Raw genomic sequence first — 26167 nt, 5'->3', positions numbered from 1 at the left:
TCTCACCTCTCTCTCATAGTCTCACTGTAAGTACAGTCTCATCTCTCTCTCTCTCTCAGTCTCACTGTAAGTACAGTCTCATCTCTCTCTCTCTCTCAGTCTCACTGTAAGTACAGTCTCATCTCTCTCTCTCTCAGTCTCACTGTAAGTACAGTCTCATCTCTCTCTCTCATCTATCTATTATCTCTCTCTCTCTCTCAGTCTCACTGTAAGTACAGTCTCATCTCTCTCTCATCTCTCTCTCTCATCTATCTATTATCTCTCTCTCTCTCTCTCTCTCTCAGTCTCACTGTAAGTACAGTCTCATCTCTCTCTCTCTCTCTCAGTCTCACTGTAAGTACAGTCTCATCTCTCTCTCTCATCTATCTATTATCTCTCTCTCAGTCTCACTGTAAGTACAGTCTCATCTCTCTCTCATCTCTCTCTCTCTCTCAGTCTCACTGTAAGTACAGTCTCATCTCTCTCTCATCTCTCTCTCTCTCTCAGTCTCACTGTAAGTACAGTCTCATCTCTCTCTCATCTCTCTCTCTCAGTCTCACTGTAAGTACAGTCTCATCTCTCTCTCATCTCTCTCTCTCAGTCTCACTGTAAGTACAGTCTCATCTCTCTCTCATCTCTCTCTCTCAGTCTCACTGTAAGTACAGTCTCATCTCTCTCTCATCTCTCTCTCTCAGTCTCACTGTAAGTACAGTCTCATCTCTCTCTCATCTCTCTCTCTCAGTCTCACTGTAAGTACAGTCTCATCTCTCTCTCATCTCTCTCTCTCAGTCTCACTGTAAGTACAGTCTCATCTCTCTCTCTCATCTATTATCTCTCTCTCAGTCTCACTGTAAGTACAGTCTCATCTCTCTCTCATCTATCTATTATCTCTCTCTCTATATATATATATAGTTTATAGTTTACTGCACTCACTCACTCTCTCTCTCTATGTATATATATGTTTACTGCAGTCTCTATGCAGTGTATGGTGCCAGGCTATGGGAGAAGCACCAACCCTGCAGCCCAGAGATCTACCTGTGCCAATCAAACAGTATATAGAGCTTGTGAGACTGTAACGGGACCCAGAAAGCATATCTCTTCAGGAGTCTATAATGAGAGTGCTGCAACGAGAGAGCTGTCACAAATAAAAGGACTTGTATTGGCATCACATGTCCCTCTACCACACGGGACTCACCTCCTCACGTCTCTTTTGCCAGCGGCCACAAGGAGACTCCTCCAGGATATCGGACTCATCTTCACTCTCCTCCTCTTCCTCCTCCTGTGGGGGTGCACTAACAGGTGGGGACATAGAGACCCCACTTTCCATCTTGGGGTCGGACCCTGTGTTGGGGGCAGTTTTGCCTTCACCTTCTGACATGGTCCCTGGGGTGTAGCTTCAGGAACGTAGAAGAACTGCACCTGAGGAGAAAAGAGCAGAGAATAAAGAGACCTATTACTCTTATACTAGCCACTTATTCTAGCCACTTATACTAGTCACTTATACTAGCCACTTATTCTAGCCACTTATACTAGCCACTTATACTAGCCACTTGACAAACAGAATTCACACCAGTCAGTTCAACTGTATCTAGGAGTCACATGACACACTGGATAATCCTATCACAGTAACTACACACAATCTACACCTCTGTGAATTTTAAATGTCACCTCTATGAAGAGTTACAATGTCCCATTGTGATTGGATTAGTGGAAGAGTTTATATGAACTTCCCACACCAGTCAGTTGTACTGAAGAAGCTGCTCGGATGTGAAACGTCTTCATTGATTACTCAGCAAGTCCAGTTGTCTTTAGATTGACCTATACTAGATATACCGTGACCTGGATGAATGAAGATGTTCATAGTCACAAGCCCTTTAGTCAGTGCTACAGAGTATCTGCCCTGAGAATAAATCAGAGACACTCACCTATTCTGTGTATGGGACAAACAAGTCACTAGGGATCCCCTTCCTCTCAAGTCTTTACAGAAGACATACAGGATAAATGAAAAACTGTATAGGCAATTATAAGTAATATATGGTGTTGATTTTACATGCTGCTAAATATTATCTTTAAAAATCGCCCCTTTATTAGGGAGCTCCCTATAGATGTTCTCTGGTCCCTGTTTCAAATGAGGGGTGGGCGTGTCTTGGAGGGGACAGCCAATCACAGCCCTGCAGTCACACAGACAGGCTTCAGTTCCCTATCAGGTCCTGCTAGCTGCTGATTGGTTCCTGTCCTACAGTGCAGTGAGTGCACAGCCTGGGAATTCAGCAAGTGGAAGGGAGGGATTATTAGGGTTTTTGCAGAAATATTCAATAAATCAGCCTGAAACACTACAATCTATATCTCAATGAGTATAATGTACTGGTACATTCTTATTTTTTACACAAAATCTCTCCTATAAGATACAACGCTAGGATGGGGCAAATAGTGAGGCATTTTATCTGCTCCGTGTATTTTGGGTGAATATGCCAACAGCCCACGGCAAGCACCCCCGCTCTACTCAGTAGCCACCAACCACCGCAAGCAACAACAGTGGCACCCGAGTGTTACATCTAAGATTTCCCCTCGTCAGTGCTCCCACAATATATAATATTTGTTGCTCATTTGATTATTTTCCTGCATTTTACACCATTTTTCTCTGCTGCCCAGGAAACCATACGATGCGGTTCTACTGCATTTGCCCCTTATACAGATGTGCCCCACGCTGGTGTCTCTTTAATGCCCAAAATTACCCATTAGTCCTTGCCAACTGTATTTGTGGCACAGTAATAATAAGTAGTAATAATAAGTAGTAATAATAAGTAGTAATAATAAGTAGTAATAATAAGTAGTAATAATAAGTAGTAATAAGTGTAGATAAGTGTTAGTGTCACACAGTCAGTAGAGAAGAGCCTCCCCTGGTACTGGACTGGACTGGACTAAGTAACAGCTGTTGGTAGATAAATAGCCGGTAGCCTTGGGCACAGGCCCAGGTTAAAGACTGTCAGTTATTACACTGTGTGTATATGTTGTACTTGGTGTAACATGTGGATTAACTGCACTGCTGGGGAGTCACATATGAGCAGTCACATGATGTAGGCACAGCCAGACTGGCACATATGGTGCAACGTGAGATTCTCATGTCACTGGCTGCTGGGAGTTGTACAGGAACATCAGGAGGGTCACATACATACACACACATATATATATATATAATGCTGAGACCAGCCAATCACAGGAGAGAGAGTGACAGTGAGAGCAGAGGCAGAAGGACTGTCAGTGACAACCAGCGGGGATGCTGCTCTGACACACACACACATGTAACACTGATCTGACACACACACACATGTAACACTGATCTGACACACACATGTAACACTGATCTGACACACACACACATGTAACACTGATCTGACACACACACACATGTAACACTGATCTGACACACACACACATGTAACACTGATCTGACACACACACGTGACACTGATCTGACACACACACACATGTAACACTGATCTGACACACACACACATGTAACACTGATCTGACACACACATGTAACACTGATCTGACACACACATGTAACACTGATCTGACACACACATGTAACACTGATCTGACACACACATGTAACACTGATCTGACACACACACACATGTAACACTGATCTGACACACACACACACATGTAACACTGATCTGACACACACACACGTAACACTGATCTGACACACACACACATGTAACACTGATCTGACACACACATGTAACACTGATCTGACACACACATGTAACACTGATCAGACACACACACATGTAACACTGATCTGACACACACATGTAACACTGATCTGACACACACACACATGTAACACTGATCTGACACACACATGTAACACTGATCTGACACACACACACATGTAACACTGATCTGACACACACACACATGTAACACTGATCTGACACACACACACATGTAACACTGATCTGACACACACACATGTAACACTGATCTGACACACACACACATGTAACACTGATCTGACACACACATGTAACACTGATCTGACACACACACACATGTAACACTGATCTGACACACACACACATGTAACACTGATCTGACACACACACACATGTAACACTGATCTGACACACACAACACATGTAACACTGATCTGGACACACACACACATGTAACACTGATCTGACACACACATGTAACACTGATCTGACACACACACATGTAACACTGATCTGACACACACACACATGTAACACTGATCTGACACACACATGAACACTGATCTGAACACACACACATGTAACACTGATCTGAAAACACACAGTAACACTGATCTGACACACACACACATGTAACACTGATCTGACACAAACATGTAACACTGATCGACACACACACCATGTAACACTGATCTGACAACACACAGTAAACTGCTGAACACACACATGTAACACTGATCTGACACACACATGTAACACGATCTGACACACACATACACTGATCTGAAACCAAAGTAACTGACACACACATTAACACTGATACACACCACACATGTAACACTGATCTGACACAACACACTTAACACTGATCTGACACACACACAGTAACACATGATCTGACACACAACACATTAACACTGATTGACACACACATGTAAACTGATCGAACACCCTAAACCTACACACCATGTAACACGATCTGACACACACATGAACTGATCTGACACATTAACTGATCTGAACACACATGTAACACACTGACCACACATTACACGATTGACACACCAACATGTGATCTGCACACAACTACACTGACTGACACAACAGTACACTGATGACAACATGTAACTGATCTGACACACACACACATGTAACACTGATCTGACACACACGTAACACTGATCGACAACACACACAGTAAACTGACTGCACACACATGTAACACTGATCTGACACACACTGTAACACTGATCTGACACACAATGTACATGATCTGACACACAATGTACACTGATCTGACACACATGTACATGATCTGACACACACATGTACACTGATCTGACACAACATGTAACACTGTCTGACCACACATAACTATCTGCCCACATGTAACTATCTGACACACACATGAACTGATTGACACATGTAACACTGATTGACCACACATGTACACTGATCTGACACACACTGTACACTGATCTGACACACACATGTAACCTGATCTGACCACAATGTAAACTGATCTGACACACACATGTAAACTGATCTACACACACATGACCTGATCTGACACACACACACATGTAACACTGATGACACACACACAGTAAATGATGACACACCACACTGTAACACTGTGACACACACATGTAACCGACTGACACACAATGACACTGACTACACATGTACATGTCACACACACCACAGTAATGATCTGCACACCTGTACACTGATCTGACACCCCACATGAACACGTCTGACACAACATGTAACACTGATTGACACAGTAACACTATCTCACACACATGTACATGATCTGAACACAATGTAACACTGATCTGAACCACCACATGTACACTGATCTGACACACACATGTAACATGTCAACACACATGAACATGATCTGCACACACAGTAACAGATCTGACACACACATGTAACTGATCTGACACACACATGTACACTGATCTGACACACAGTAAACTTACACAACATTAACCTGATCTGACACACACATGTACCTGACTGACACACCATGTAACACTGATCTGACACACACTGTAACACTGATCTGAACAATGTAACACTGTCTGACAACACAATGAACATGATCTGACACCAACACGACACCATACACTGATTGACCACAAGTAACACTGTCTGACACACAATGAACATGATTGACCACACATGTAATGATCTGACACACACATGTAACACTGATCTGAACACACGTAACACTGACTGCACACAATGTAACACTGATCTGACCCGTAATGATCTGCACAATGTACCTGATGACAACACCATGTAACTGATCTGACAACACATGTAAACTGATCTGAACACACAAATGTAACATGATCTGACACACATTACTATCTGACACCACATGTAACACTGATCTGACACACACATGTACACTTCTGACACCAACTGTAACACTGATTAACACATTAACACTGATCGCACACACAGTAACACTGACTGCACACAATGTAACCTGATCTGACAAACACATGTAACCACTGACTGCACACACAACATGTAACTGATCTGACACCACACACATGTACACTGACTGACACACACACACATGTAACACTGATCTGACACACACACACATGTAACACTGATCTGACACACACCACATGTAACACTGATCTGACACACACACACATGTAACACTGATCTGACACACACACACATGTAACACTGATCTGAACACACATGTAACACTGATCGACACACACATGTAACACTGATCTGACACACACATGTAACACTGATCTGACACACACACATGTAACACTGATCTGACACACACATGTAACACTGATCTGACACACACACATGTAACACTGATCTGACACCACACATGTAACACTGATCTGACACACACACACATGTAACACTGATCTGACACACACACACATGTAACACTGATCTGACACACACATGTAACACTGATCTGACACACACATGTAACACTGATCTGACACACACATGTAACACTGATCTGACACACACACACATGTAACACTGATCTGACACACACATGTAACACTGATCTGACACACATGTAACACTGATCTGACACACACACACATGTAACACTGATCTGACACACACACACATGTAACACTGATCTGACACACACCACACATGTAACACTGATCTGACACACACGACACATGTAACACTGATCTGACACACACACACATGTAACACTGATCTGACACACACACATGTAACACTGATCTGACACACACACATGTAACACTGATCTGACACACACCACACATGTAACACTGATCTGACAACACACATGTAACACTGATCTGACACACACATGTAACACTGATCTGACACACACATGTAACACTGATCTGACACACACATGTAACACTGATCTGACACACACACACATGTAACACTGATCTGACACACACACACATGTAACACTGATCTGACACACACATGTAACACTGATCTGACACACACATGTAACACTGATCTGACACACACACACATGTAACACTGATCTGACACACACATGTAACACTGATCTGACACACACACACACATGTAACACTGATCTGACACACACACACATGTAACACTGATCTGACACACACATGTAACACTGATCTGACACACACACACATGTAACACTGATCTGACACACACATGTAACACTGATCTGACACACACACACATGTAACACTGATCTGACACACATGTACACTGACGACACACACAATGTAACACTGATCTGACACACACACACACATGTAACACTGATCTGACACCACACATGTAACACTGATCTGACACACACATGTAACACTGATCTGACACACCACACACACAATGTAACACTGATCTGACACACACACACATGTAACACTGATCTGACACACACATGTAACACTGATCTGACACACACACACATGTAACACTGATCTGACACACACACACATGTAACACTGATCTGACACACACACACATGTAACACTGATCTGACACACACACACACACATGTAACACTGATCTGACACACACACACATGTAACACTGATCTGACACACACATGTAACACTGATCTGACACACACATGTAACACTGATCTGACACACACATGTAACACTGATCTGACACACACACACATGTAACACTGATCTGACACACACACACATGTAACACTGATCTGACACACACATGTAACACTGATCTGACACACACACACATGTAACACTGATCTGACACACACACACATGTAACACTGATCTGACACACACACACATGTAACACTGATCTGACACACACACACACACATGTAACACTGATCTGACACACACACACATGTAACACTGATCTGACACACACATGTAACACTGATCTGACACACACACACATGTAACACTGATCTGACACACACACACACACATGTAACACTGATCTGACACACACACACATGTAACACTGATCTGACACACACATGTAACACTGATCTGACACACACATGTAACACTGATCTGACACACACATGTAACACTGATCTGACACACACACACATGTAACACTGATCTGACACACACATGTAACACTGATCTGACACACACACACATGTAACACTGATCTGACACACACACACATGTAACACTGATCTGACACACACACACATGTAACACTGATCTGACACACACACACATGTAACACTGATCTGACACACACACACATGTAACACTGATCTGACACACACACACATGTAACACTGATCTGACACACACACACACAGTCCATCTCAGCTGTAGCACCGCCCACTGACGTCACAGGCCGAGATCCAACTTACCCCTGTCCCACGGCAAATCTGTCGCACGTACCTTCCCAAGCGTTAGGCGCTTCGGTAGCGAGAGGCCGGTGCTAGGCCCACACTCCCCGGCCTGGGTTACTCAGTCCCCGGATGTGACGCTCCCGAGTGTCTTACTGGGAATGACCAACCCTCGCCATGAAGGGCCTGAGTCCATCTGCGCAACCGAACCCACTGTCACCCACAGCAGCCAATCAGCATCCGGCTTCGAGCGCGAGGGAGTCACCGATAGGCGGAATTGAGAGGTTCGGCAGTGTGAGCGAAGTCACAGCAACTTCCCTGTGGCAGTTACTCCCCGCCCCCCGGCGGACACAATATCCGTCAATTGCGCTTCTCTCTGGCCCTTCCGCCGCCGGTTACAGCTGCCACGAGCTCGGTTTTTCTAAAGCTTCTTCCGGTGTCAGCTTTGTGTTTGAGGCTTGTGACCCGGAACAATAAGGTGTCAGTGCGTCTCACAGCGGAGCGGGAATCAGTCGGAAGCCGGAAGTGGGGCAGGAATGTGCAAGTTCCCTGGGGAATGTCCCAGCTTCCTGTATTACTGGTTTGTGTATAATTCATCCCACACTTCTATATTGGACTTACTCATCAGTCACAGACACCACTCAATCCACTTTATACACTGACCCATAAGTCTCTCCCTGTTACACCCTCAGAAAACTGAACAGAAATCCAACCAATAGCAACTGATGCAATGATAACCCCCAACATCATCAGCATTTCACCCCTGACATCATCATTTCATCATCATTCGCCCCTGACATCATCATTTCCACCCCTGACATCATCATTCCACCATATCATCATTCCCACTCCTGACATCATCATTCCGACCCTGACATCAGCATTTCATCATCATTCCCGCCTGTGACATCATCATTCCACCCTGACATCGTCATTCCTGCCCCTGACATTGTCATTCCACGTCTGACATCATTAGTCTCAACCCTGACATCATAATTTCCACCCCTGACATCATCATTCCAACTCTTGACATCATCACTTTCTCCCCTGACATCATTAGTCTCACCCCTGACATCATCATTCCGCCCCTGATATCAGCATTTCATCATTCCCGTCCCTGACATCATTACTCCCACCCCTGACATCATTACTCCCACCCCTGACATCATTACTCCCACCCCTGACATCATAATTTCCACCCCTGACATCATCATTCTCTCTCCTGACATCATCATTCAGCCCCTGACATCAGCATTTCATCATTATTCCCGCCCCTGACATCGTAATTCCGCCCCAGACATTGTCATTCCCGCTCCTGACATCATCATTCCTGCCCCTGACATCATAATTTCCACCCCTGACATCATCATTTCCGCTCCTGACATCGTCATTCCTGCCCTCAGACATCATAATTTCCACCCCTGACATCATCATTTCATCATCATTCCCGCCCCTGACATCATCATTCCGCCCTGACATCGTCATTCCCGCCCCTGACAACATCATCATCATCATTCCCGCCCCTGACATCATCATTCCGCCCTGACATCGTCATTCCCGCCCCTGACAACATCATCATCATCATTCCCGCCCCTGACATCACCCAGTCTCATTGCCCCTTTGTTCAGTTTTGTCACTGGAAACAGCAGCCCTACCTGTTAGGGTCTCTCCTTTCTGTATAATAGGTCCCATCCCTGTAGTGAAAGGGTTGGACTTGCTCATCAGGCAGAACAGACATCACTGCCCCACCCCCAATGCTACGTTCCCCACCCCCTTTGTTTGGGTTGAGCTGCCTGCAAAAGTGACTGACCTACTTGTGGTACATATGAGCCCTCAGCCCAGAGCAACTGTGTTACCTACACCCCTCCCCACTGACAGCTGCTCCTATTATTAATATTATTAATCCTGCCCCATTAAAAGTATGTTGGTTATAAACTCATGTTATACATCTCATACCCCTGTACCCAATATAATCCCCTCTCACCTGCTCCGTATGTAAGTGTCTTTGTTAGTATAAATACATCACGTGGCAAAAATATCCTGACACCCCCCCATCTATTCACAACCCAAGGGGGTTAATATGAAGTTGCCCCTCCCTGTGCTGCTATAACTGCCCCTACTCTAGGAAGGTTCCTATTAGATGTTAGTGAGTTTGGGTGCTGATATTGGGGATCAGACTCACAGTCGGGGTTCCAGTTCATCCCACAGGGATTCAGTGGGGAAGAGCTCAGGTCTCTCAGTAAAGTGATTCTTAGAGATGTCGCGAACTGTTCGCCGGCGAACTTGTTCGCGCGAACATCGGGTGTTCGCGCTCGCCGGAAGTTCGCGAACGTCGCGCGACGTTCGCCATTGTTGGCGCTTTTTTTTGCCCTCTCACCCCAGACCAGCAGGTACATGGCAGCCAATCAGGAAGCTCTCCCCTGGACCACTCCCCTTCCCTATAAAAACCGAAGCCCTGCAGCGTTTTTTCACTCTGCCTGTGTGTGCTGAAGAGATAGTGTAGGGAGAGAGCTGCTGCCTGTTAGTGATTTCAGGGACAGTTGAAAGTTTGCTGGCTAGTAATCGTTTTGATACTGCTCTGTTATTGGAGGGACAGAAGTCTGCAGGGGTTTGAGGGACATTTAAGCTTAGGTAGCTTTGCTGGCTAGTAATCTACCTTCTACTGCAGTGCTCTGTATGTAGCTGCAGTGGGCAGCTGTCCTGCTTCTGATCTCATCTGCTGACTGCTGCAATAACAGTAGTCCTTGTAAGGACTGCTTTTATTTATTTTTTTGTTGTTTTACTACTACTACTACTATAAGAGCCCAGTGCTATTAGTCTAGCAGTGTTGGGGAGTGGGACTGGTGTGCTAATCTGCTGCTCCTAGTAGTTCAGCAGCACCAACTTTAATTTTTTTTTTTTAATATTCTTTTTTTTTTTATTTTACTTTTTTTTATTTTACTACCGCTGTAGTAGTGTATAAGTTGACCTTTTAGGCATTATTTGCCCTGTAGGCATTATTTGCACACTGTTTTCTTCAACCCGCCATCGAGCTGTGTGACCTTGTTCACATTCTGTCTAAATATCCATAATATTACCGTCTCCAGAAAAAACACCGGAGTCACTTTTTTCAAGCAGCCATAATATATTTTACGTAATCCGTATCCACCGCTGTAGTAGTGTATACGTTGGCCTTGTAGGCATTATTTGCACACTGTTTTCTTCAACCCGCCATCGAGCTGTGTGACCTTGTTCCCATTCTGTCTAAATATCCATAATATTACCGTCTCCAGAAAAAACACCGGAGTCACTTTTTTCAAGCAGCATTCATATATTTTACGTAATCCGTATCCACCGCTGTAGTAGTGTATACGTTGGCCTTGTAGGCATTATTTGCACAGTGTTTTCTTCAACCCGCCATCGAGCTGTGTGAGCTTGTTCACATTTTGTCTAAATATTGATAATATTATCGTCTCTAGAAAAACCACTTGAGTTACTTTTTTTCAAGCAGCATTCATATATTTTACGTAATCCGTATCCACCGCTGTAGTAGTGTATACGTTGACCTTGTAGGCATTGTTTGCCCAGTTTTTTTGGCCGCAGCCACTGAAGCACAGAGGCCAGAAAAAATATGCCATATAAATGCTGAAAATAGTCATTTTTTGCCATACGTTGACTCAACGTATATGGCAAAAAATGACTATTTTCAGCATTTATATGGCATATTTTTTCTGGCAACTGTGCTTCAGTGGCTGCGACCAAAAAAAACTGGGCAAACAATGCCTACAAGGTCAACGTATGGCAAAAAATGACTATTTTCAGCATTTATATGGCATATTTTTTCTGGCAACTGTGCTTCAGTGGCTGCAACCAAAAAAACTGGGCAAACAATGTCTACAAGGTCAACGTATGGCGAAAAATTACTATTTTCAGCATTTATATGGCATATTTTTTCTGGCAACTGTGCTTCAGTGGCTGCGTCCAAAAAAACTGGGCAAACAATGCCTACAAGGTCAACGTATGGCAGTTGTTTAAAGAGAACAGTAGATTACTAGCCAGCAAAGCTACCTAAGCTAAAATGTCCCTCAAATCCCTGCAGACTTCTGTCCCTCCAATACAGAGCAGTATCAAGCAGATTACTAGCCAGCAAACTTACTATCATCTGTCCCTGAAATCACTAACAGCTCTCCCCCTACACTATCTCTTCCAAGCACACACAGGCAGATTTTTCAGATACATTTTTGCCCTTGATCCCCCTCTGGCATGCCACTGTCCAGGTCGTTGCACCCTTTAAACAACTTTAAAATCATTTTTCTGGCCAGAAATGTCTTTTCTAGATGTTAAAGTTCGCCTTCCCATTGAAGTCTATGGGGTTCGCGAACCGTTCGCGAACCGCTCGCATTTTTGCGCAAGTTCGCGAATATGTTCGCGAACTTTTTTTCCGACGTTCGCTACATCCCTAGTGATTCTGTAGGGACCGGGTTCAGTGCATGGAGGTGGCTCAGGTCTCTATGGAAAGGCTGGGATTGCTGGGGTCACTGAGCAAAGGCTGGGATTGCTGGGGTTATTATGCAGATGTGTAATAGATCTGAGGTTCGATTGTAAATTGAACACTAAACTCTGAAAGTAGAAAGTCCCACCAGTTTGTGTTGCATTTGTTAATATGAATAAAGAATATGAATACAAGAAAGGTCATCATTGAACCTAAGGGTTTCAGAAACTGCCCATGTGTGTTCTAAATATTAGTAGCCAAGAGAGTGAGGCACTTGATGTTATAACTGCCCCCTATTGCCACACAGAGGGTCACATACAAGGAATGACAGACATACCCCTGCCCCAGGGTCCTGCGCGGGTCCATTTTTTGGGACCTGTACCCGACATGTACCGGCAACCTGCAATCCACAACCCGCATTCCTACCCGCTTGGAACCGCTACCCGACCTGACCCGCAAGTACCTTATCCGTGACCCATGACCCGCTGACCATCAAGAATCAGGAAGTGCTGTCATTGTAAACCGGAAGTGACATCATTGGAAGTAGAGTTGGCCAGAAAAAAAGCGTAAATATCGCTATTGAGAAGACCCGCAGAACCACCGACCCACGTCTTTACCCGCACCCGGAACATCTACCCGCAGAGTACCACAGGTTTTTGCGTGTACCCAACCGGCTGCAGGACTCTACCCCAGGGCTACTGTGTTGGCCCTCACCTTGCAGGAAACTTACTCCCAAGCATTTAGCACAGGGAGGGTGGGGCTGAATAGTCAGAAAAATCAGCCAATCAGAATCCTTTTTGCAGAAGGGAAACATTGTTCAATTTAGAGCTGAATCCTGGTATGGGTGAAGTAGTGATGTGCGGGTCAGGGTTTTCCTGACCCACACGACCCTAACCCGTCCTGCTCCAGCCCGCACCTGCGCTTCCGGGGTCCTTTTATAGACCCGCCGATGACGTCACAATGACGTCACAAAAGGGGCGGGACGAGCAGACGTGAGACTATAAAACCTGATGTCGGCATTCGAAGGTGGCGGGCGGGGAGAGCAGGAGAAAAGCTCAACCAGCACCCGCTCACCACCCGCAAGGAGCAGTGCGGGTAAACCCGCGGCTCCCGCCGGTATCGGGTCGGCCGCACATCACTAGGGTGAAAGTTCTATTGCGTACTATAGGTTGTTAAGTGGTGGCTAAATAAAAAACAAAGCCCTGGTACTGTCTCGCCCTATAACTAATAAGGAGCCCAATGAGGTTGGTGCAAGTCACTAACTGTCAGACAGAAAGTATTGCAGCTCTATCAGTAGAAAAGTGTCCCGTGGTTATGCCAGTGAGAAGAGTCAAATAGAAAGCCGCTCCAAATGAAAAAGCAGCTGTTTACTTCTACTTATTACTTCTACTAATTACTTCTACTAATTACTTCTACTATTTACTTCTACTATTTACTTCTACTAATTACTTCTACTATTTACTTCTACTAATTACTTCTATTTACTTCTACTAATTACTTCTACTATTTACTTCTACTAATTACTTCTACTATTTACTTCTACTATTTACTTCTACTATTTCTAATAATTACTTCCGCTATTTACTTCTGCTATTTTCTTCTACTATTAATTCTACTATTTACTTCCGCTATTAACTTCCGCTATTTACTTCCACTATTTACTTCTACTATTTACTTCTACTAATTACTTCTACTAATTACTTCTACTAATTACTTCTACTATTTACTTCTACTAATTACTTCTACTATTTCTAATAATTACTTCCGCTATTTACTTCCGCTACTTACTTCTACTATTTACTTCCACTATTTACTTCTACTATTTACTTCTACTAATTACTTCTACTAATTACTTCTACTATTTACTTCCACTATTTACTTCTACTATTTACTTCTACTAATTACTTCTACTAATTACTTCTACTATTTACTTCCACTATTTACTTCTACTATTTACTTCTACTAATTACTTCTACTAATTACTTCTACTATTTACTTCCACTATTTACTTCTACTAATTACTTCTATTTACTTCTACTATTTCTAATATTTACTTCTGCTATTTACTTCTACTATTGATTCTACTATTTACTTCTGCTATTTACTTCTGCTAATTACTTCTACTATTTACTTCTACTATTTATTCTACTAATTACTCCTACTATTTACTTCTACTATTAATTCTACTATTTACTGCTTCTATTTACTTCTAAGTGTAAAGGTGGCCATACACGGGCCGATAAAAGCTGGAGACAGACCGTGTCGGCAGCTTATTGGCCCGTGTATGGGGGCCCCCGACGGGCTTCCCCGATCGAGATCTGGCCGAAAGTCGGCCAGATTAAAAATCCCGTCGGATCGCGGCCGCATCTGTTCGTTGATGCGGTCCCGCGATCCGACCGCCCGTTTGGCGAACGCTAGGATCCGATCGTTGGGCCCTAGGGCCCACGATCGGATCAGCCCGATATTGCCCACCTCAAGGTGGGCATATCGGAGGGAGATCCGCTCGTTTGGCGACATCGCCAAACGAGCGGATCTATCCGTGTATGGCCACCTTAACTTATAAATGACAAGGGCCCTGGGCTGGGGGGAGGGGCTGAGTGAAGGTGGGAGGAGCCTGTAGTGAGAGGCCACTGTGGGTGGATGAGTCATATTTTGGGTTTATATGAAAAGAAATGGAAGTTGAAGGGAGAATTGAAGCTGCTCCATACAACAAGTCAGATGATTAGATTGTGAGTGATATAAATGCAGTGGAATTAGACTCACAGCTCATGTACAGACGCTCATTTGATTGATCAGAACAACCAGACGGGTGTCCCGTGCCAGAGCCCGTGTAACATGGTATAATAATATCACTAGTACTTGTGGTGTAAGTGCTGCTGCTGGGGATGTCACAGTATATCAGTCACATGACGGTATACGCGTCAGTGTCAATATAATAGAAATAATAAAAAGGACAAACAACTATTGTGAAAGTAAAAAGCTGCACTGGGACAACTTGTCGGGATTGGGGAGTAGAGGTCACGTGGGAGGAGCGGCCAGTAGTAGCGTTGCTAAGGGTTACACAGCGTCAGTCTATCTCATACCCCGCACCATATTTAATTGGGGAAACCAAGTGTCGCGTATGATTGGGGGACAGTGGCTGCTTCTAAGGGGTTCAGTCTCCCAGAAAGAACTAGGGCGTCGGCAGTTACCTCAGTTCTTGTCACAGAGTTACCTTCTCGCTTTGCCAACAACAAATATGGCCGCCCAATATCCGTCCTGCGGGTCACGTGCCACTAAGACCCTTCTTCTTCCGGCTGCATTTTCCCCTTCCGGTCCTCTCTCTATCTGCCGGGAGCTGCTGATTTTATTTTTCCCGCACGTGCAGGGAGATGGGAGCCTACCTGTCCCAACCGAATACCGACAAGAGCTCCGGGGAGGGGGGCAGCCAGCGCCTCACTTATGGTTACTCGGCCATGCAGGGCTGGAGGGTCTCAATGGAGGTGACAATAGTGACTGGGCCCCGGTCTAGTTCTTTACCTCACGGACCCGCGCTCTCTCTCTCCCCCTCTCTCTCCTCATAGAGGCGGGAACTGCTTTGTCTCTCTCTATTTGTATCTCTATTTATATCTCTGTCTGTGTATCTGTATATATATATATATGTGTGTCTGTATTTAGATCTCTATCTATAAATGTGTTTCTGTGTCTCTCTATATCTGTGTATATATATATATGTGTGTGTGTGTGTGTGTGTCTCTGTCTATCTGTCTGTGTATCTGTGTGTCTGTGTATATATATATATATATATATATATATATATGTGTGTGTGTCTGTATTTAGATCTCTATCTATATATAAATGTGTCTGTCTGTGTCTCTCTATTTGTCTTTGTCTGTATATCTGTATTTTTATATATATATATATATATATATATATGTGTGTGTGTGTCTCTCTGTCTATTTATATCTGTCTGTGTGTCTGTATGTCTGTGTCTGTGTGGTTATATGTGTGGATCTGTATATATGTATCTGTGTGTGCTCCTCTCTGTGACCCTCCTCTTTATTATTCTACCCCCCCCCCCCCTATTTCTGTACCTGTGCCCCTTCTGGTACCTGCCACAACACTACCTCCCCCTTTACTGCCAACATTGAACTCATTCTGTGTGCCGGCTGTTAAATCAACAGTTCAGTATAAAAATAAAAACTGGGTAAATAGATAGGATGTGCAAAATAAAAAATGTATCTAATATAGTTAGTTAGACAAAAATGTAATGTATAACGGCTGGAGTGAGTGGGTTTGTAACATAATAGCCAGAACACTACTTCCTGCTTTTCAGGTCTCTAACTCTGAGTTAGTCAGTGACTATAAGGGGGGCCACATGGGACATAACTGTTCAGTGAGTTTGTAATTGATCCTCAGCATTCAGCTCAGATTCAAAAGCAACAGTTATGTCCCATGTGGCTTCCCCTCAAGTCACTGATTGGTTACTGTCTGGTAACCAATCAGTGGAAAGCAAGAGAGCTGAAAAGCAGGAAGTAGTGTTCTGGCTATTATGTTACACATCCACTCACTCCAGCCTTTATACATTACATTTTTGCCTCTAACTATATTAGATACATTATTTATTTTGTACAGCCTATTTATTTACCCACTTTTTATTTTTATACTGAACTGTTCCTTTAAAGTGTTTTTCACTTTGCCACATTGTTTCAGTTCAGATGGTTTCAGATAGTTCCCCACAAATAATGGCTTTTCCAATGACTTTCTGTTTGTGACAGTTTTTCTAATATTGAAGTGTAAAGTTTATTTTTTCACCTTCTACAGCTGCTCTGGGAGGGGGGGTAAGCTGTTCAAAATTGTTCTAAAAGTCTTCTCTTTATCCCTGCTGAGCAGAATCTCTGGGTTTCATTACAGACCGCTGTGCCTCACAAGGAAACTTCGGGCGACTTCGGAAATCAAAGCGCCACGAGTGCATTGGCGCTGGCGTTTTCTCATTATAGCAGCCAGGGGGAATGCTGTTCGGGGAGATTGTCGCCCTGCAGAATTAATTGCCAAGTGACTAAATCTCCCCGAATCTGCCCGTCTGCTTGAACCCTTAGAATTGATACAATAGTTACCTCCAGAGATGCTGCTGAGAAATGGATCAACTGAATGTAACAAATTGTTACAGCTCAGACTCTGCACCTGAATTACTGATCTGACTCAAAAACCAGAGACACAGACATTAGACTTTACACTTGGATTTTGGAAAAACAGTAAAAAATGGAAAGTAATTGAAAAAAATCTTTTTTTTTTCTGGAGAACAAACTTAAAAACAACTGAACTGAAAAAAGTGTTTTGAATGTGAACAAGAGGTTTAATATCTTGCCCAGCTCTCCTTGTCTCTAGTTCATGCCAATGATGAAGCTGTGCCAGTCTGTGCCCACTGGTACTTTCCAGCCACTTCCCTTATTGGCCCATTTGAGTGCAGTGCCCAAGCTGAATGTCTGCCCCTGTGTAATCTTTCCACTCTTCCTTTGTAGGATGCCCACAACTGTATCCCAGAGCTGGACTCTCAGACTGCCATGTTCTCTGTATATGACGGGCACGGGGGTAAGTCGTTTCTAATGTTTGGGGTGTGTATTAGGGACTGCTATGGGTCTATGCTGCTTAGTATCCTGTGTGATGACATGGAAAGGTGCCACTTGCTTGGCCCTGGCAGTTTTCATTGGCAACCATATTGTATCTGGAGTAGTTGTGCCAAAGCAGTTCTACCTGTATGGAAGGTACATGCCAACGACATAGTGATGCCCATAAAGCTCACCGACACTCTGCTTGGTCTTTATCTCTGGTGTGTGTGTGTGTGTGTGTGTGTGTGTTAAAGCTGTGGCAGAGGCTTTTAGTCATGAGCTGATGTGTTTATTGTAGGGGAAGAGGTGGCTCTGTATTGTGCCAAGTACTTGCCAGAGGTGATCAAGTCCCAGCGGGAATACAAGGATGGCAAACTGCAGAAGGTAAGCTCTGTGGGTCACTGGCACTTCTTCCTGCAGATCCACTGTTATGTTCTCATCCAGCCCTGCACCCGATTTTGTGTCCCACTGTCTGTGCAGCCTTAACCCTCCTCCACCTCCCCCCCCGTGCAGCCTTAATGCCCCTCCACCTCCCCCTGTGCGACCCTACTGGTGGCAATTGTACAGACCAGTGTCCTTTGTTAAAATATAAATGGAGCTCACCGAATGTGTTTATCGGATTTTCCCATGAGGTGTCCTGTACCTGATATCTCAATTAAGTGAATCTGTAGAAATTTTAAGGTGTGGGACAAATCCAAGGCAGCAACTGGACTGCAAAAACTTCTTTATTGGGGAGTAGAGGTACACAACATGTTTCAGGCTGCGCCCCTTGTCGTCAAGTGTGCAGGAACAGTTCAAACGACAAACGTATAAAACCTCATGTGACCTATCGCATGTCTCATGGGTCAATTCCTCAAAATTAACCACTTAAAATTTCACATCACAAAGTGCATCCAGTGCATCGTATAAAATTCATAGTGAAGAACCATTCTAACATGGCTGACAAGTTTACCACATATCTGTTATTATGTAAAATCATAGAGAGAGAGAGAGAATTATTGTTTAAACATCAGGTGTGGCATTTTAGCATATTCCATTTAAAAGCCATTAGTGAAATAAAATTCAACATGAAACACCATTGTGTACACTTAGTCCATAGAATCCAATCTTCATAAGTGTATTAAATCCAATCTTCATAAGAGTGTATTAAAAGTCCCAATAACAAATACAATATATAAATTTAATTTAAAATCAGGTAACTGCTTGAGTCAGCCCAACCTGTGGATACAAATGGACAATGCAACTCAGCCTATCCAGTCACTTGCTGTGTTAGTATGTTGTGGAGTTGAAAGCAATATGTTGCAAATCAAATATAAACTCTTTTCCATCACTTTCTTACTTATTTCAAGCAACATTGTTGCAGTGTTACTACATACTAATTGTTAACATTATGTACTCCTGTTGGAATGGACTCCCCCATACATGATTCAGCAGGAGATCCTTGGCAATACAGCTAGCTGACTAATTATAATACCTGAGGGCAAAAAGCAGAATATTTAATTATAAAAAGAATGAAAATTTGTGTTGTTCATTTAGCCCCTTTGGATAAGTACATTCCAAATGCCTAATCATTTTGCTTCGCTTTGCAATAGTATAGTGTTATGGTCTCCTCCTCTGGTCGGTTTAGCTACTATTTCTAGCACTTTCTGGCTAAATGAACACAAATTTTCATGCTTTTTATAATTAAATATTCTGCTTTTTGCCCTCAGGTATTATAATTAGTCAGCTAGCTGTATTGCCAAGGATCTCCTGCTGAATCATGTATGGGGGAGTCCATTCCAACAGGAGTACATAATGTTAACAATTAGTATGTAGTAACACTGAAGATGGATTCTATGGACTAAGTGTACACAATGGTGTTTAATGTTGAATTTTATTTCACTAATGGGTTTTAAATGGAATATGCTAAAATGCCACACCTGATGTTTAAGCAAGAATTCTATCTCTCTATGATTTTACATAATAACAGATATGTGGTAAACTTGTCAGCCATGTTAGAATGGTTCTTCACTATGAATTTGATAAACTGTTTTATACGATGCACTTTGTGATGTGATATTTAAGTGGTTAATTTTGAGGAATTGACCCATGAGACATGTGATAGGTCACATGAGGTTTTCTATGTTTGTCGTTTGAATGTTCCTGCACACTTGACAAAGGGAGCAGCCGAAACATGTTGTGTATCTCGACTCCCCAATAAAGAAGTTTTTGCAGTCCAGTTGCTGCCTTGGATTTGTCCCACACCTTTAAACTTCTACAGAGTGTCCTTGTGCAGACACTGGGTGACCGTTTAACTTGCCCTTTTCAGGCGCTGGAAGATGCATTTCTTGCCATAGATCAGAAGTTGACTCGGGAAGAGGTGATCAAGGAGCTGGCTCAGATGGCTGGTCGTCCCATAAATGAACATGACAGTGGCAAGGAAAAGGTGGCTGATGAGGATGATGGTGAGTGGGTTGGCCTGGGTGCATTGGCCTGGGAGCTGGTGGGTAGTGGCCAGCATTGGTTTCTCATGGTTCTTCTGTTTGCAGTTGATAATGAGGAGGCAGCCTTGTTACACGAGGAGGCCACTATGACCATTGAAGAGCTTCTCACTCGCTATGGACACAACTGTGCCAAAACCCCTCGAGTCAAGGCTGGAGGACACGACAAAAAGGCTCCAGAGGAGGAGAATAAAGAAGTCAATGGAGACTTGGAGTCTATGGGAGGAGACTGCCAGAAGAAGAATGGCAAGACTGAGGGCAAAGCAACTGCTTCTCTGGGAATGTCCAGTTCAGATAAAGCTGGTGGCAGCAGTCCTAAGGCTGGGTCTCTTCGCCCCAAAGCGGTCCCTATTGAGGAGGCTGTCTCTTCATCCACAGGGGAGGCTGGACCTTCCTGCTCCTCTTCACCCACAAAACCACAGCCAGCATCCAAGTCCAAATTCTTTGAGGACAGCGAAGAGTCTGATGAGGCAGAGGAAGAAGAGGACAGTGAGGTGCGTGTTAAAGTCCTCTTACTTTCTGTTACCAACTATTCCTGTGTATGAGCATCACATTATCTGGTGACTGATATGGAATGGTTCATCACTGTAGGTTTGTGACTGAGCAGAAACTTCACTCATAGGGTCTTGCCAATGGTTGTGAGGCGGCTGCAGAAAGGGGTGCATAACACCCTGAATTCAGCAACACTCTGCTCCCATCCTGCAGTCTTACTTTATGGCATTCTAGGTAAGACCCATTCAGACGCAATAGTGTTACAGCACCATCAGCGTTCATTTAGATACTATATATTATACTATATATATATGTATATATTATATACGGTTACCCCGTACTGAGATGTGCTCCTGGGTGTAGCCATGGGGCAATATTTACATTGCAAATCAGCTCTGTTACATACAATGGGTTTAATTCTTGTACCCGGTTTTACTAGAAGTCAGATACCATTCACAGCTCTCTACACCTCAAACCTTCAATATAGGACATTTGTTGCCAACTAATAGATTTGGCTATTTAATGCCATGAATAGCCAGCTGGCATGGTACTGTGAGGCTTTCAGTGGCTTCTTACATTGACTTTGCACCACAAGTGCAGGTACCAGTGCTGGTCATGTGATTGTTAAATGGAAATACATCAGTGCAGCTTTCTCCAAAAAGCCTTGGCACTGGTGGCCCCAAAAGCCCTAAAAAAAAAAAAGTGTCAGGTATTTCATTTTCACCTCTAAATGAATTGTAGTATTCGATAAACAAATGTTCGGTATAAAGTTATTTCCTGGTGTTACTGCTCCTTTAACCGGGAGTGGGAGGAACAATGATTAGACAGAGGGAAACTCTTTACTGGGCCAGGATCACACCCACAGCATTGGACTAGCCCACGCGGTGTATGTGGTTGGGCTTCTGTTTCATTGCACTTGTCTTTTCATTGGCTGAGCAGCTCTGATCTGTCCTTGAGTTACAGCAAAACAAATGGCAGCTCCTGATGTTTCCTGTAGGGCAAGGCGTTCCCAACAGTCAGGGCCCTTAGATTGTAAGCTCCACTGGCAATTCTGGTGCAAAGAAGGAACTACCCATGCTCTACTGCTTTTTCTGATTGGCTAGCCTCCTGTCCAGAGGTTCCCAGCTGTAAATGTATTTGGGTCTGGCCCTATTGTCTAACATCTGGGAAGGCAGCTTATTGGCCGTGTATGGGTCAGAACTAAGGCCTTGCCAGTTTAATATTCCTGTTTGGAAAAGACTGGATTGGGCCGTTGATCCTGTCCTCTTCAGACAAGTCTACATATACTCTTATTATCCGGTGATCCTAATGATTCATTCAGCATCCCTACTAGGTTTGAAAAAAATCCACATATTGGAAACATCGTCAATTGATTGGATCTGTGTGTTTAGGGCAGGATTTGGCACCAGTCACCTTTCCTATGGGCATTAATGTCCAAAAACGATTCAACAATTTACTTGGATAAAATATTTATCAGTCATTGGTCAGCTGAATTATGCAATGTAAAATTCTCATCAGTTCTTTGGGTTCCTACTCCGAAGTGACGCCCCACATTGGGTGCCCAAAGCAGGAATTGCCCAGGGATAGTCACCAGATGGCATTTTGTTATTACTGGCAGTTTGTTATTCAGTATTCTAGATTATTAACATATACCTGGTTGTACAGGAGTGCAGTGAGGAAGACTACAGTAGTGAAGAAGCCGAGAATGAGGAAGAGGATGAGGAAGACAGTGAGGATGCAGAGGAGGAGGATGAAGATATGATGCTTCCAGGCATGGAAGGCAAAGAGGAGGTAAGTGAAGATGTTGTGTTCCTATTCCCTGACAGTGTTCTGTTCCCAGCCAATACCATATGCATAACTCCCTGCACTAGTTGAGGTGTTGGGAGTTGTGGGCTGCACAAAAGTCATTGGTGTAAGTCCAGCTGAGGTTTGTTTGGATGAGCTTTAGACTTACAGAGCTGGGTGGGAGGGTATATTTGGTTCAGTTTGAGGGGCTACACGGCTGCTGCTTTTATCTAACACATTGTGGGCTCTTCCCTCAGCCTGGCTCAGACAGCGGCACCACTGCAGTTGTTGCATTAATCCGAGGGCAGCAGCTGATTGTTGCCAATGCCGGCGACTCGAGGTGTGTGGTGTCTGAAGGAGGCAAAGCCGTGGATATGTCCTATGATCACAAACCTGAGGATGAGCTCGAACTGTCACGGATCAAGAACGCTGGGGGGAAGGTTACAATGGACGGCAGAGTCAACGGGGGCCTGAACCTTTCCCGTGCAATTGGTGAGCAGGGTGATTTAATGGGCACTAATTGGGCATTTGCTTTATTTGCTCGTTGCATGTACTGATCCTACAGTGAAATACATATTGTCTTTGTGCCTGTTTCTAATCGTATGACTTCCTACTTTATTCCTCAGTACAGCAGATCAGTCGTGCTTTCTGGCAGGATTCTTGTGATAATCGCACGTATTTAATAAGACACAAATGTATGAACGCTCTCTGTGTGCCTGACTGAAATGTTCTGTATAATAGGGATGGTGGTGAAGGAATCCATTGAAGTTGATTGTCCTACTTACTGGGTAGATGTAAGGTTTTCGGCTAGACTCGCTATAAACTCATTCCTTCTGCAGGTGACCACTTCTACAAGCGCAACAAAAACCTTCCTCCCGAGGAACAGATGATCTCTGCACTGCCAGACATAAAGGTTCTGACGCTCAGCGAGGAGCATGAATTCATGGTTATTGCTTGCGACGGCATCTGGTAAGAGCGGGGGACACCTGTGTGTGTGTGTGTGACTGCAGTGTGTGTGTGGCCCTTATGCCCCTTTCTCCTCCTCTGCAGGAATGTCATGAGCAGCCAAGAGGTGGTGGATTTTGTCCATGAGAGAAGAGAATCCCAGTTGCAAAAGGGGGACACTCTGTCTCTATCTTCTATAGTGGAGGAGGTGAGTTATCTGCACTGGATGAGACATTGTACATATAACAAGGGTTACCTGGGGCATTGAATTCACTCTGCACCTTGTATACAGCCCTGTGTTGGTCTATATCAGTGATCCCCAACTAGTGGCTCCTATGTTCCTCCCAGCATGTGCTTATTAGTGAATTCCTGGTTTGGACCATAAAAACCGGCTGCCCTGCAAAACTAAACCTAGTCTAGTAAATAGCCAATCACAGCTTTTATTTGGCACCCCAGGGACATTCATGCTTGTGTCGCTCCCCAATTTTTTTTTTTTTTAATTTATTTTTACATTTGCATGTGACTTGGGTGTAAAAGGTTGGGGACCCCCTGGTCTATATAGTCACAGCAGCCGTTTGGTCATTTGTTTGCTCCTCCTCCTGCAGCTGTTGGACCAATGTCTGGCTCCGGATACATCAGGTGACGGCACAGGATGTGACAACATGACCTGCATCATCGTTGGTTTCCAGCCCTACAGTCAGTGTGGTGGCCCAGAGGTGGGCAAGCGCAAGGTGGAGAATACAGATGAGAGCGCAGAGACCTGCAGTAACAGCAGCAAGAAGCCAAAACGGGACTAGCGGCAGCAGAACTGAGTGGCCCCGGCCCTGATCTCACTGAACTTGAACCTCCTGGACTCCAGACTTTTACGAGTTCTTTTTTTAAAGCTAATCTCACAATGGCCGTGTACAAACACGTTGTTTGATGGGAGCAGTTGGGGTGCCCTTGCCCATTGGAGGGGGGATTGGGGGTTTTCTGATGTTGGGCACTCAGTGGGTGGGAGGGCATATAAGGGTCTGTATTGTTTTGTAGTCATTCCATAAGCGCCTTCCCTGCAGCAACACAACCTGGATCCCAGGACTTACTGCTCTAAAGCTCATTTTTAATCCTTTTTGTTCCTTTCTTTTATAATAAAGCAATCGCTATGTTTGGTCCCACCCAAAGGGTTGCTTTATCCTGCACTCTGGGGGTCTCCTTTGCACTGACCCAGCCACGACTTCACATTGTACCTACACAATTAACCCTACGTGTGTGAGCCAGAGCATTCCATTGGCTGGTTACTAGTGAAAGGCCTCCGGCCCTGAACGTACCACTAAGGCTGGGCAGCTGCTCTCACAATCACTTGTGCTTCCAGCTGACAGTTGGGAAGAGATCGGGGTGCTCCCCTTCACTGGCTGTACCCCCTTGTAGTAGAGCAATAACCAGGTGCATCCATGTACTACAGCTGTAATACACGCACACTGACCCCAAGAGCTTCTGCTTTGTCTCATAAGGGGAAGATTTTTTTTTTTTAATCTGTGGATGTTAATTTAATTTTTTCTGCCATCAGAATGTTCTGAAGCCATGGGGGAATCTTGTGCATTTTTCAATCAACCTGAATATGTTTTTTCCAGACTTAAAAAAGAAAAAAAAAAAAACCTGTTAAAAACTTGCTGTCCTTGTGTTTATTAGTGAGTGTCTCATGGGAGGGGCACAATAAGCGCACATTCAGCTGGACAGACCAGACAATATAATGGGGGGGCCCTTGTAGCTGCATCTTTCTTCATATTGCACCCCAGGGGTCACACTCTAATTAAAGGGCTTGTTCACCTTCCAAACATTTTTTTTTCAGTTCACTTGTTTTCATACAGTTCAACAGAAATATTCTC

At 44.0% G+C, this 26167-nt stretch overlaps 2 protein-coding genes across 4 annotated transcripts in view; one reads left to right on the top strand and one right to left on the bottom strand.

Moving 5' to 3' along the window:
* Positions 1-9045, bottom strand: part of nrbp1.S (nuclear receptor binding protein 1 S homeolog) — a 31636-nt gene extending 22591 nt beyond the window's left edge. Inside the window, exons 1-2 of one of the 3 annotated variants that reach the window (XM_041565163.1) lie at positions 8563-9045; positions 1175-1398 (exon numbers count right to left, since the gene is read on the bottom strand). In XM_041565163.1, coding sequence (XP_041421097.1) covers positions 1175-1357 — 183 coding nt within the window. In that variant the 5' untranslated portion in view covers positions 1358-1398; positions 8563-9045. The remainder of the gene's footprint in view (positions 1-1174; positions 1399-8562) is intronic. The other 2 variants (XM_041565164.1, XM_018266083.2) reach the window with 2 other exon arrangements.
* A 7291-nt stretch (positions 9046-16336) lies between these two features.
* ppm1g.S (protein phosphatase, Mg2+/Mn2+ dependent 1G S homeolog) lies at positions 16337-25456 on the top strand. The gene is given in 10 exon segments (NM_001086832.1): positions 16337-16494; positions 18514-18583; positions 18899-18984; positions 20909-21044; positions 21129-21574; positions 23238-23363; positions 23615-23849; positions 24197-24326; positions 24408-24510; positions 24908-25456. Coding segments are annotated over 10 exon segments (1635 nt in total). The 5' UTR covers positions 16337-16383; the 3' UTR covers positions 25100-25456.
* Positions 25457-26167: the final 711 nt, after the last annotated feature.

The sequence above is a fragment of the Xenopus laevis genome, chromosome 5S (assembly GCF_017654675.1).
Source record: "Xenopus laevis strain J_2021 chromosome 5S, Xenopus_laevis_v10.1, whole genome shotgun sequence".
NCBI classification, from domain to species: domain Eukaryota; kingdom Metazoa; phylum Chordata; class Amphibia; order Anura; family Pipidae; genus Xenopus; species Xenopus laevis.
This window is presented reverse-complemented; position numbering and strand designations above follow the sequence as displayed.